Source organism: Pelobates fuscus, chromosome 1, assembly GCF_036172605.1.
Source record: "Pelobates fuscus isolate aPelFus1 chromosome 1, aPelFus1.pri, whole genome shotgun sequence".
Taxonomy (NCBI): Eukaryota; Metazoa; Chordata; class Amphibia; order Anura; family Pelobatidae; genus Pelobates; species Pelobates fuscus.
This window is the reverse complement of record NC_086317.1, coordinates 498,067,437-498,080,432: the sequence shown is the minus strand read 5'-3', so window position 1 is coordinate 498,080,432 and position 12,996 is coordinate 498,067,437. Positions and strand designations below refer to the sequence as shown.

The following is a 12,996-nucleotide window of genomic DNA, read 5'->3' as shown; positions in this document are numbered from 1 at the left end:
AATCACCCAGATCAGACCAGGGGTTCGGGAGTTATGGGAAGGTAAAGTTTTGACCGACCGCATGGGTAAGGTAGCCGAAAATAGTTCCATGAGATCTGACCCTGCGGTCGGTCTCCGTTCGTGCCTCAAAAGTCCCGAAAGGCTATACCATTCATAGTTAAGTCGGTAACCGGATGAATCCCCAGGTTTGTGGGATTTATCCTACCGAACGACGGGCCGTTCGTTAGTTTCCATCGATGTTTTCTGAAGCCCTGGAGGTCTTATCGGTGTTCGGTTAGTCGAGTGTCCGTTTTGAGTTCCAGACACTCGACGACCAAACACCGCTGTTCGCGGGTTTAAGATGGCCGCCGCCACGTGTTCGGCTGCCAAAATGGCGGCCACCCAGGGAATACAGCAGAGCGTTCGTACGTGAAAGGGAATATGAAAAGCAATCAGGGAGGTAAACTACATCTATTCTTCACATCAGGGTGGTCCGGTTGTTTGGTACTTTGTTCGTATGGTGAATTTAGTCGTTCACCTGCACACTGGTATATCCTTATACCGAACAAATTATGGCCACATATAATTGTATGTAATTATGTATACTCCAGCCACAGGAAAAACTCGGAAGTGCCAACAATAAAAGAAATAGATGGGACAGCCAAAAGGGGTTCTGCTACACTCTGTTCGTGTCTAACAAGTCCCGAAAGTCTATGCCATCTATGGTTGAGTTAGCATTCGGATGAATCCCCTGGTTCGTGGGATTCATCCAACTGAACGACGGGCCGTGCGTGTTTCAGTCGGCACTTTCTGAAGTCATGGAGGTCTTAGCGGTGTTCGGTTAGTCGAGTGTCCAATTTGAGTTCCAGACACTCGCGACCAAACACCGCTGTTCGTGGATTTAAGATGGCCGCCGCCACGTGTTGGGCTGCCGAAATGGCGCCCACTCAGGGAATACAGCAGAGCGTTCGTGTGTTTTAACAAGGAGAATGTAACGAGCATACAGGTAGGTAAATTACAGCCACACTTCATACCAGGGTGGTCCGGTTGTTCGGTACTTTAGTTCGGATGGTGAATACAGCAGTTCACATGCAGACTTGTACATCTTTTTACCGAACAACTGGATGAATCTTAGTATGGCCACGTATAGTTATATGACAATCTGTATAATCCAGGCACAGGAAAAACTTTTAGGTTCCAACAATAATATTATGAAGGGAATGTATTGGACAGCCAAAGGGGTTCTGCTACAACCTTCATGTTAATAGTTTATACAGATAGCGGCCGTGCAATCTATCCTCTCTCTCCTGGTAATATATCGTACCGTTACCGTGTCACAGTTTCCATACGCTATCCATTCATGTAAATAGTTTAGACAGAGTGCGGCCATGCAAACCATCATCACTTCCAGTTGTATTGCATAGTTGTCTTTCGTCAGACTATAAGTTTTATTAATATCACCATATTTGTGTTTGGCCGACATGTTTTATTATGATTACATGTATTGTATTGGATTTACGCAGTTCCACAGAACATGTTGACACAATGCAGATGAAAATCTATTCATTGTAAAGACACACATGACCCAGCTGGCTTCTATTTACTGAATCAGATGAGCAGGGATGAAAATAATAAAAATATTTTCTTCAACAGCTGAAAGTCCATTAAAAAGGAAATAAATAAATCCCAAACCTGACCTCACCCATTATTATGCAGCAGAGACAATAGACAGAACATGTTCTTCAGTTCACTTTAAAGCCACAACATCACAAATTCATTCTATTTCTCCTCCACTCCCAATCAAAAAAAAAAGAAACCACAAACTGCGAAGGGATCAGGCTAATAAGTAAGAATACATTTTAATAAAGAGACTTAATATTATTAAAAGATAAAAACTGGCCATTTAGTGTTTAGTAAAGAACACGTGTAGTGCAGACCAACAACTTGGGCCTGCAAGGACAACTCTGATCACTCACCTGCGTGCACATGTAAGTTACTACTGGCAAAGAGTTATGCATTCTATAGCTACACACAAATATTACATTTCCAGCAGGATACCAGGTGTGAGCCAGTCTCCATAGTCATTTCATTAAAATAATACATGCCTTCCATTTCACAATGTGTCACAGGGTGACAGGGCAGGGTGAAGGGGCAGCCAACCAGTCATTAAACCGTGTGCGATTTGCAACACAAAATTAGGCTTACAAATTGGTTGGTCCCTAAATTGGTCCTTTATATATCTGCTGTAAAGTCCCTATCAGGCTTGCTACCTTTTAAAATCTAAATGAATATTTTATTGACTGTACCAGCCTGCTGCCCCTCAGCAGATTCAGTAAGAGTTGAGAAAGGTTCCATGCTAGGTGTATGTTTTCATGTAGTCCACTAGAGTTTATATTGGACAACATGGACTATCCTTTGTTCCACAAGTTAAGTCAAGTCAAGTGGATGTGCCCATGTTGGACAATTGCCATGCTGGAGGAGTGGACTTAGACCTGGCAAACAATGATAAATATTAATAAAAGCTTGACAATGGAAGATAGACATAGTCAAAGCTGTGTACAGTATGGAGTTTAAGGAAATTGTACAATGTTTCTCAAAATAAGCCATTTCACAAGAAGCTGGACTCCATCCAAAGTAATGGAAAGAAGATTGGAAGAACTACATACAGGATCCTTCCACGGTGTGCGACCTTTGATGAGTGACTAGTTGGTAGCTCCAACAAAAACTCCGTCCACACTCGATACAGGTGTAGGGTTTCTCCCCAGTATGTACTCTCTGGTGTCGGACGAGCTGGTAACTCCAGCTAAAGTTTTTCCCACACTCCATACAAGAATAGGGCTTCTCACCAGTGTGAGTTCTCTGGTGCTTATTGAAGTCAGAGTTCCGGCTGAAGTTCTTGCCACAGATCATACACTGAAAGGGCTTTTCATCGCTATGAGTCACGCGGTGTCTGTCACAGCCCACCTTGTCAATGAAGCATTTCCCACATTCGGGGCAGGAATAAGGCTTTTCTCCTGTGTGTATCCTCTGGTGTGTGACCAACACAGACCTCTGGCTGAAACTCTTGCCACATGCCGTACAGGTGTACGGCTTTTCTCCTGTGTGTATTCTCTGATGCATGACCAGTTTGGAACTCTCGCTGAAGCCCTTGCCACAATCATTGCAGGTGTACGGCCGCTCCCCGGTGTGAGTTCGCTTGTGAGTGATGAGGTGTGAGCGCACACTAAAGCTCTTTCCGCAATCACTACACGTGTAAGGACGTTCTCCTGTGTGTGTTCTCTGATGTATGACAAGCTTGGAGCTCTCGCTGAAGCTCTTGCCGCACTCTATGCACGTGTAGGGCCTCTCACCGGTGTGCGTTCTCTGGTGTCTGACAAGCTGCGAACTCTCACTGAAACGTTTCCCGCAGTCTGGGCAAGCAAATGGCTTTTCACCTGTATGTATCTTGTGATGTCGGATCAGCAAAGAGCAGGAGGTAAAACTCTTGCCACATTCAATGCAGGGAAATGGTCTTTCTCCTGTGTGGTTGCGATGGTGCTGAATGAGCAATGACTTTTGGCTGAACCTTTTCCCACATAATGTGCACAAGAATGGCTTCTCTTTTACAGCCGTTCCTTTCTTTGAGGTGACCGACATATTCGAGTAGTAATTCTGTATTCCATGTTGCTCCTTAGTGTCGGTTTGTCTTAACTCAGGTGATAGAGAGAGACCACTCTGAGAATATATTGTAGTAAATGTACTCGGTGGACTACAAGACTGGCCATCAGAGGATCCTGCCTTTTCTTCACTTTCAGCACATTCTGACACTGAGGAGTAGGTATCTGAGAGTGTTAGACTCCTGCGCACAACGGGTGAGGTCATCTCCGAAGGTAAAAGTGACACAGTTCTAAAATTAATAGAAAGTCTCTCAGGCGAGCTCCTTGATGGATTTTTGTGGGTCTTAGTAGGCTTTCGTCGACGTCTAGCTTTCTCTTCTCCGGGACTTTGTTGGGATAGGACCTTCTCCTGATTTTCGGTTTGAACTGAAACATTTCCATCTGTAGACTTTGTTTCTGAGGAGACAAATATGCAACAAAGAATAAGAAAATATAAGTAGCCCCACATTCACACAACCAATCTATGGATCAGCATGAATAATGCAGAATTCTATTCAAAATTCAGGGTGGATGCTCCCACTATTACAATTCCCTCATTATAAAGTAGGCTAGATCTGATCATAAACCATTCAAGGTATACTCCCGCAAAGGCCACCTCTGCTTTTAAGTGTTCATGGTGGTTAGAGTCTGCTTGAAACACTGCACATACAGAGAAATTTGCACTTTTGTGTATGTGGCTAGTTGCGATTTAGGCAGCTTGGAACTCTCTTCTAAGCTGCACAATGAATTCTGTGCAAAAATCTACGTCTGTTAGTGCGAACAAAGCTCTGGCAACAGATGTAATGAAAGTCTCTCATGCAGGCAGCAAAGCAACAAAACTCCAGTGTTCCCTCTCTACATTTTGAACATTTATTTTTTTAATGGACATTGTGGCGAAACCGACCTCGCCACGTGTCCTTGGAGGGGGCTGATTGCCCGCCTCTTGCCTTTGGACTATGGACCAGACTTTATGGGAATGTGATACCCCAGATAGCCATACCATGGAGCCTATTCATATAATGAAAGACTATGGGAAAGACTTTAGCTCCATGGCAATTGTACTGTGTGAGTAGGATCTGCGCGCTATTCGGTAGTTTTGTGCGTGCAGATCCCAGCTATCTGGGGATAGGTGAAATATCTGTGTGTTATGTGTAAATGTGACTTTATGTATTTTAAAGTGTTTTATGTCGTTTTGCAACCATGTGGTTAATGGAGTCTGCCTCTAGTCCTGGATAATTGGATTACTTCTCCAATTAACTCCAGGGCAGAAGGGAGGAAACCAGGGTGCATTGTGGGGATGTTTTTCTGCCAGCCAGAAAGGAACAAAAGATACTTTTAGTAACTTTTGAACCCCTGGTCGGATTCATGCCATTTTTTTAATATGTTGTTCCCCTGAATGGATTGATTGTGGATATGTATTTTTATGTGAATGTGATGTATGGTTTTAAAGTTATGAAAGTATATTTTACACTGTATGCATAATGGGATTATGTGTCACACTAAGGGGAGGGGATGTGTGGGAGGTAACATCTATGTCATTGGTTCTTTTATGCCTCCCCCTGGGTGTGGCCTGTATGTGTGAGTTGGAAATAAAAGCCAGGCTGGATGAGCCAGTCCTGAGTTCCTGTTTTACCCTCAAAGTGATGTGTCGTCTCATTATTGGGGGGGAAGGATTTATTGCATGCTGTTCCAGTTGACTGCTAGGAGTACAAGCCTATTCGTATGGTTCCTATTCAATGGTCTACAGCATTCATATGCTTGGGAGAATTTAAAAGGTTTCTCGGATCCAGTGTTCGTGTGTCTCCAGTCGGGAGAATGGTGTTTGCAGTAGCTGCCTGTGCATCTGGAAAGGGGGATATCGCCTAAACTGGGTTTTATCCTCTTGTGTGTGAAACGGTCCGTTACAGACATTATAGTCACCAGAACAATTACAGCTTAATGTAGTTGTTCTGGTGAGTATAATCACCGCCTTCAGGCATTTTGTGATGTAAACACTGCTATTTAAACCCCTCAAGACCGCAGTCAATAGTACACGTTGTGATCAAAACCTGGCACTTGCGCTGCATGGGCTTTCGTTTAACATCAAACATAATTTAATATGAAAAAATATTTTAAAAATGGGAGAAAATGGGGGGGCGGGGCCTGACAGCCGAGGCAGCCAGACGTGCTCTGTAAGAGCTCCTGCTTCTGGCCCGACAAAATCGAGTTTTACGCCCGGGCTACTCAGCGACCAAGCTACAATATGCACACATCTTGCCAAGGGGTCCTCGGTGCACCGGAGGATACCCGCTGTGAGCCTGTCCGACCCCGGTCCGTTCTGGTAGCGGCACGCGGCCTACACAAGCCTGAGCTGGGGGAGACGGCCGCTCTCCTAGCTCCTCGGATGAACGGAACGGACTCGGGACTAAAACTATCCTCCCCCCCCCCCCCTGGACCGGTGGGGGTTATCCCGGTATCCACTGGTTGAAGCCTATACCGACCCTAAGCGAAATCCACCCCAAGACTCCTGATCGCGGCTGACTACTCTAAGATGGCGGCAATACCTCTGTCCCGCCAACCAAGCCTGAAACAGCCGATGGAGCCACAAGGAGGGGCCGCCGAACAGGTGCTGGAGCGCTTGGAAGCAATCTTTGCAAACTTCTGGGCCAAGTTGGAGGCCCGTATCACAGCAACGCCACGCCGACCTCCTGAGGGAGAGCAGCCCAAAGAGCTACCCCGTAAGCCTGCGGAAAGCCCAGCAACTACTGGGGGCCGCCCTGCTACACATAGCGACATGAAGAACCATCCCCCCCGCATGACCAAAAGGAAAAGGCACAAGGAATCACAGCGGCGAGCACCACTTTCCCAAAAAGCCCAGCAGCGTGGACATTTCTACTCACCTCGACCGCAGAGCTCCAGACTCACCCGTCAGGGGCAGCGCAACCCTGGGAAAGTCCCCTCAAGCCACACGGCAGACGAGACCGACGGCACACGGAGGACACACCTGCCCCTGCCGCTGCACCGCACACAGAGAGAGCAGGTGGGGGAAACAGGGACTGGTATCAGGCTCCCTCATTGTACCTGGACTTTAAGTGGCATAGGTTGAACGCCATGAACGGACTCACACCAGACCCAGTATAACAAGGGTATCAGCCAGTTATATTTTCTAGGATTTAACGTTCCTTATTTTTGTTATTATTTGCTTTACTGTTAATTTGTATATTGCCTATATATAAACTAGCAGTCTTACTTGGACCACCCTTAGGCGATTGAAATATTATCTTGAACAGTAGAATTTTGTTTTTCTAACTCCACACGAAGGCTATCATTTACTAGAGAGGGTGCAGCTTTTGAGTTCTAGGGGCAGGGCTCAGACTTCATTTGAGGCTAAAAATCAGCTCCATGACTTCAGCTTGGATATTAGGAGAGTGGATTTATAGTTAAATGGGAGGCTTCTGCGTAGGATTCATTTTATTGCTCTCTTTGATGTTTTTGATTCTGTTAGTTTTGTTTTTGCCTGACACTGGAAGATAGAACTGACTAAAACAAAAAAAAACTAGCACCTATTTAGTATATACCTTATGTTTTTATTTTTCATGTCCTGCTGTCACTCTTCTCATGACTCACACTGTCTCTCCCTGGTAAAAGCCTAGATTATTTACATCGCCACTCTTCACTCAAGCATGGCAATCTATTATTACGCATAGTTGAATCGTATTAAGCATAGTTAACCTCGAAGAGGCATGGTTAAAACTTATTAAGCAGTTAGCACCCTACTGGGTGTTGATAATGTATAGCCTGTATGATGAAAACCACATAACTACCGTAGTGACTTAAGCCTGTTTATATAAAAAAAAAAAAGTGCAGTGTTTCTTATGCCACATTACTGTTACCGCATGTTTCTTTTGTGTTTGTACCAGCTGTCGTGGCAGTACAAAACTGATTGTTAATTCTATGCACAAATAAAATAAAGAATTACAAAAAAAATGGGAGAAAATAAGGATTTTGTAAAAATTTTTTAGTTCTACGTGACATTTTAACTGTGAATGTCAAAATACTGTTTGCTTTTACTGCAATAAAATACACATATTTGTATTCAGCGATGTCTCACGTGTAAAACAATACCCCCTATGTACAGGTTTTATGGTGTTTTGGGAAGTTACAGGGTCAAATATAGCGTGTTACATATTTCAGTTTTTTCACATTGAAATTCGCCAGATTGGTTACGTTGCCTTTGAGACCGTATGGTAGCCCAGGAATAAGAATTACCCCCATGATGGCATACCATTTGCAAAAGTAGACAACCCAAGGTATTGCAAATGGAGTATGTCCAGTCTTTTTTAGTAGCCACTTGGTCACAAACACTGGCCAAAGTTAGTGTTAATATTTGAAAATGCAAAAAACTAATTTGAACGCAAATTTTGGCCAGTGTTTGTGACCAAGTGGCTAATAAAAAAACTGAACATACCCTATTTGCAAAACCCTGGGTTGTCTACTATTGCAAATGGTATGCCATCATGGGGATAATTTTCATTCCTGGGCTACCATATGGTCTCAAAGGCAACCTGGTGAATTTTAATGTGAAAAAACTGAAACGCATGCCTTATATTTGACTGTAACTTTTGAAAACACCATAAAACCTGTACATGAGGGGTACGGTTATACTCAGGAGACTTCACTGAACACAAATATTAGTGTTTCAAAACAGTAAAATGTATCACAACAATTATATCGTCAGTGTAAGTGCCATTTGTGTGTGAAAAATGCAAAAAATTTCACTGTCACTGACGATATCATCGTTGTAATTTATTTTACAGTTTTGAAACACTGATATTTGTGTTCAGCGAAGTCTTCTGAGTAAAACAGTACCCCCCATGTACAGGTTTTATGGTGTCTTGGAAAGTTACAGGGTTAAATATAGTGCTAGAAAATTAAATTCCCTGAACTTTCGGCATGGGTTGTCAGGCAGGTCCTGCAAATTGTAATTAATAAAATGACCTAATTATGTAAAATTATTACAGAAATATATACGTAGAATTATATATATATAGTGATATATACGTATATACTTATGTATATAGATATATATATATTATTTTGTTCTATTTTATTTTGATATATATATATATTTATTTTAAAATACAGTTAGAACGAAAAAACTGAAAAAGAGAGACTGTCCAGTGACCACTGTGTATTAGTTTAAAATATAACTTTTAATAGCTGCAAAATATATAAAGAGCTAGAGATTTGTCTGGCTCAAAACACGAACAAACATACAGTGGAAAGAGACTCCACAATAGAAAGGTAATAGTTGTCACTATGTACAACTTTCTATCTCCAAAATGTGGATTAGCTAAATAGAAAAACCCTGAGTCAATTATACTCCTTTGGTACTGGACTACTATTATGCACCTTTCTACTGTGCCCTCATCAAGTACCATCTCACACATTTCATCTATCTTAATGTCATTACTCAATATTTTTCTCTGCCATTGACTATTTGTTATGCCGGCATGGCAGTGACACTTCGAGCTAGCCCCTCCCACCGACCAATCAGACGTTTGGGCGCTTTATTTAAACCGAACTGACGAGGACAACCCTCACCCCTTGAAAAGCCGCTCACTGGCGAAACGCGCGTCGGGGCTTTCGCACGTGTAGTCTCTCGCTCTGACACTTTAGCTAGTTTAACAATCCTGTACATTAGCTGAGTCTTTAGGATATCCGTGGGTCTGCTTAGTTGTACTACGCTGAGGTTGGGAATTTAGCTATTGGCAGCTTTAGACCAGCGTTTAGCTATAGTAAGACGCCACTACACAGCTACATTGTGGATTATATTTAGTTCTAGGGTTCACTAGCCTAGCTACTTGCTCTCTCAGCAAATTTATTTTCTGGTCATAGCAGGGATTGTTCGCTAAGCCAGCTACACGTTTTTTATTAATTTGTACCCAGGCTAATCTAGTACCATTCGTCCTGGGCTATCTCCTCTCACTATCTTTGTCTCAGGATTTATATCCTTATCTTATTTCTGCTAAATACTACCTTCTGTCACTCTGCAGTAGTATCGTTATTATTTGCTACTTTGTTACTTTCTTACTACATTGATACAGAGTATAATTGACTCAGGGTTTTTCTATTTAGCTAATCCACATTTTGGAGATAGACAGTATTTAGTACATAGTGACAACTATCACCTTTCTATTGTGGAGTCTCTTTCCACTGTATGTTTGTTCGTGTTTTGAGCCAGACAAATCTCTAGCTCTTTTTATATTTTGCAGCTATTAAAAGTTATATTTTAAACTAATACACAGTGGTCACTGGACAGTCCAGTCTCTCTTTTTCAGTTTTTTCAGTTTCCTATGGGTTAACCCCAAGCTACACTGTCCAGTTTTATTGCTTCATTTTCTCTTCATTACAGTTAGAACGAAATTACGCATGTATATCTATTTATCTATTTATTTTTTTAAATGTATTTATTTTTTATTATATATAAATATATATAATGAAAAGTATATATATATATATATATATATATAATCAATATCATTGTACGTGTATTTTGATATTAATATATATATATAATTATGTATATATTAATATTAAAATACACGTAGACAGTGTATGTGTGTATATATATATATATATATATATATATATATACACACATACTTAGATCATACATATAATAGATATATAAATGATCTAAGTATATATTATTTATTTTTACACTGATTTAACATATTTTATTTTATTTTCAGGCAGCAGGGGGAGTACCTGTCATTACAGGCACTCCTCCTGCTGGCATTGACATGGAATAGCCTTCCAGCTGAAGTGGTAGAGGTTAACACAGTAAAGGAGTTTAAGCATGCGTGGGATAGGCATAAGGCTATCCTAACTATAAGATAAGCCCAGGGACTAATGAAAGTATTTAGAAAACTGGGCAGACTAGATGGGCCGAATGGCTCTTATCTGCCGTCACATTCTATGTTTCTATGGACGGACCTCGCGATCACATGGCCCAGGCGGGCCGAAGAGTATGGAGGGGGGCTCCCAGGTAAGTCCCCATACCGCGATCGCCGGCGACCGGGTAAGTAGAAAAGATCGCAGGGCGTTCTATGCCGCTCTGCGGCGTTTAGAGCCATCTAAATAAGGATGGCATAGAACGCCCTGCGGTCTTAAGGGGTTAAGAGAAAAGTGAGTGTTTACATTGTCCCCCAGGGACACCACCAGTCCACTGCAAGTATTTCCTGGGGCAGTGCTGCACAGTAGGCAGCACCCTCTGCATGGAGACACTGAGTTTTCCTCAAAGAGACGCATTGATTCCTTGCATCTCTATGAGGGGGTGCTAACTATTCAAAACAGTGTTTGGCCACACCCCAATTCCGCCTCCTTGCTGATTTCAGCTAATTCAATGCTTTCTCTATGGATCAGGGGCGGGGCCAGCACGCAAGCGCGGCGCTGGAAATAACGTGAGTTTTAACCACTTCTAAGGGGGGGGGAGGGGGTGAGAAAGCCACCCAAATGGTGGATTAAACACTATACAGGAAAACATGTTTGTGTTCCACTGGGTTCTGTCACTCTACTCACAACCAGAGTGCACGCAAGACGTGGCTCAATGACAGACAGGCTGTGGAAACAAAGTGAAGAGAATGTCGCCTGGTACTGGCTTTAGGGTAAGTTTTAATCTAATACGGTGGTCCCCAAGGTGCCCCAAGTCAAAACAAATTCCAGCACTGCGGCATATACTGAGCTCCTGTTCGGCAGAAAGTCTTGCCTGCAGGTGCAGATCCAGAAGCTAATCTAGGGAGAGGCACTGGTAGATTATTTAAAGAAACTATCCAGGCACAATAACCACTACATCACTTTGTAGTGGGTATGGTGCCAGTAGTGCCCTCCCAGGGTAAGTAGTCAAACTATTTAAGAACAGTTTGACAACTTACCTGGGATCTGCCGGGAAAGAGGTTGTAGTGTGTGTGTGTGTGAGGAGTGCATTGAGTTTGTGAAGGATGCAGTGTGTGAGGGGTACAGTGTATGGGGGGGGGGGGGGGGGCAGGTTGTGAGGGGTACAGAGTGTGCGTGGTGGGTAGTGTGTGTGAGGGGTACAGTTTGTGTGCAGCAATGGGCAGTTGCGATTGGCTGGGAATGTCAGCTGACTGCTTTTAGACCATCATGGGTATGGCTACAAGGAAGTGTGTGATCTCTGCCTTAGCCACACCTTCAGAAGAGGTGGGACCAGTGATGTATTTAGTATCTGTGCTGCCCTAGGAATGACGGAACGCAGGCACCCCCTAATTTACATTTGCCCCACCCCTTCCTGTTAATCGACTAACACACACTTTGACTGACAGACACACTCTCAGATACACTGACATACACACACACTGATTTGACACAATCACTGACTCACTGACACACACACTGAAAGGCATACACAATCACTCAGACACACACACACACTGACAGCCAGACACACACAATCAGACACACACTGACAGCCAGACACACACAATCACTCAGACATACACACTGACCTCCCCTCCCCAAACATTACTTTTTCTATTTTAGTTTAAATCCACCCAACCTCCCTACCTTTGGGAGTGCTGGGTGGATTTTTTTTACCTGGGGTCCAGTGGGTCTTCTGGCAGGAAGGGAGGCAGGCGGTTGGGCGGCTAATTAAATATCAAGTGTGTGTGTGGTTGGAGATATTCTGGAGAGTTTTACAGAAGCTTCAACTGTCTAAGAGTTGTGCTAAGAGTTCTTTTTTACTGTTACAGGTAAGATTCATCTGTAGGAAAAGGTTACTGACTGCACAAGGTTTGATTTCCTGTTGGTAATTATAAGGCATTTGATTGGATTAGGTAGCTACTTGCTATTGATTGCTGTTTAAATTAGCTATTGTTTGCTAATAAGCAGAGGCCTACCCAGGTGTTAAACATTCCTAGTGGGAGGTGATTTTAGGAGTATATAAGGGTAGTTGTCATTAGCTTGGCTAATAGAGCTTGGTTGCTTCATCTAAGTGTTGCTTCTAAGTGTGTGTGTGGTTGGAGATATTCTGGAGAGTGTTGCTTCTAAGTGTCTGTGGTTGGAGATATTCTGGAGAGTGTTGCTTCTAAGTGTGTGTGGTTGGAGATATTCTGGAGAGTGTTGCTTCTAAGCGTGTGTGTGGTTGGAGATATTCTGGAGAGTGTTGCTTCTAAGTGTGTGTGTGGTTGGAGATATTCTGGAGATAACCTGGAGGTAATCTGAGGTATTCAGGAGGATAAATAAAAAGTTAGGGTTTGTTTGATTTAAATTATTCACCTCATTTAAATGGCAGACTTCAGTGTAATAGTTGCTTTGCATTTGTTTCACGTTCCACTTTTTGGAGGTTTGGTTGTTGTCTAATCTGTAGACAGTTCGCTATTTT

General features: G+C 42.9%; 1 protein-coding gene across 2 annotated transcripts in view; it reads right to left on the bottom strand.

Annotated features, from left to right (window-relative positions):
* Window positions 1–1,444: 1,444 nt before the first annotated feature.
* Window positions 1,445–12,996, bottom strand: part of LOC134600545 (gastrula zinc finger protein XlCGF57.1-like) — a 36,892-nt gene continuing 25,340 nt past the window's right edge. For both annotated transcript variants that reach the window (XM_063445023.1, XM_063445026.1), the window contains exon 3: window positions 1,445–4,031. In XM_063445023.1, coding sequence (XP_063301093.1) covers window positions 2,638–4,031 — 1,394 coding nt within the window. In that variant the 3' untranslated portion in view covers window positions 1,445–2,637. The remainder of the gene's footprint in view (window positions 4,032–12,996) is intronic.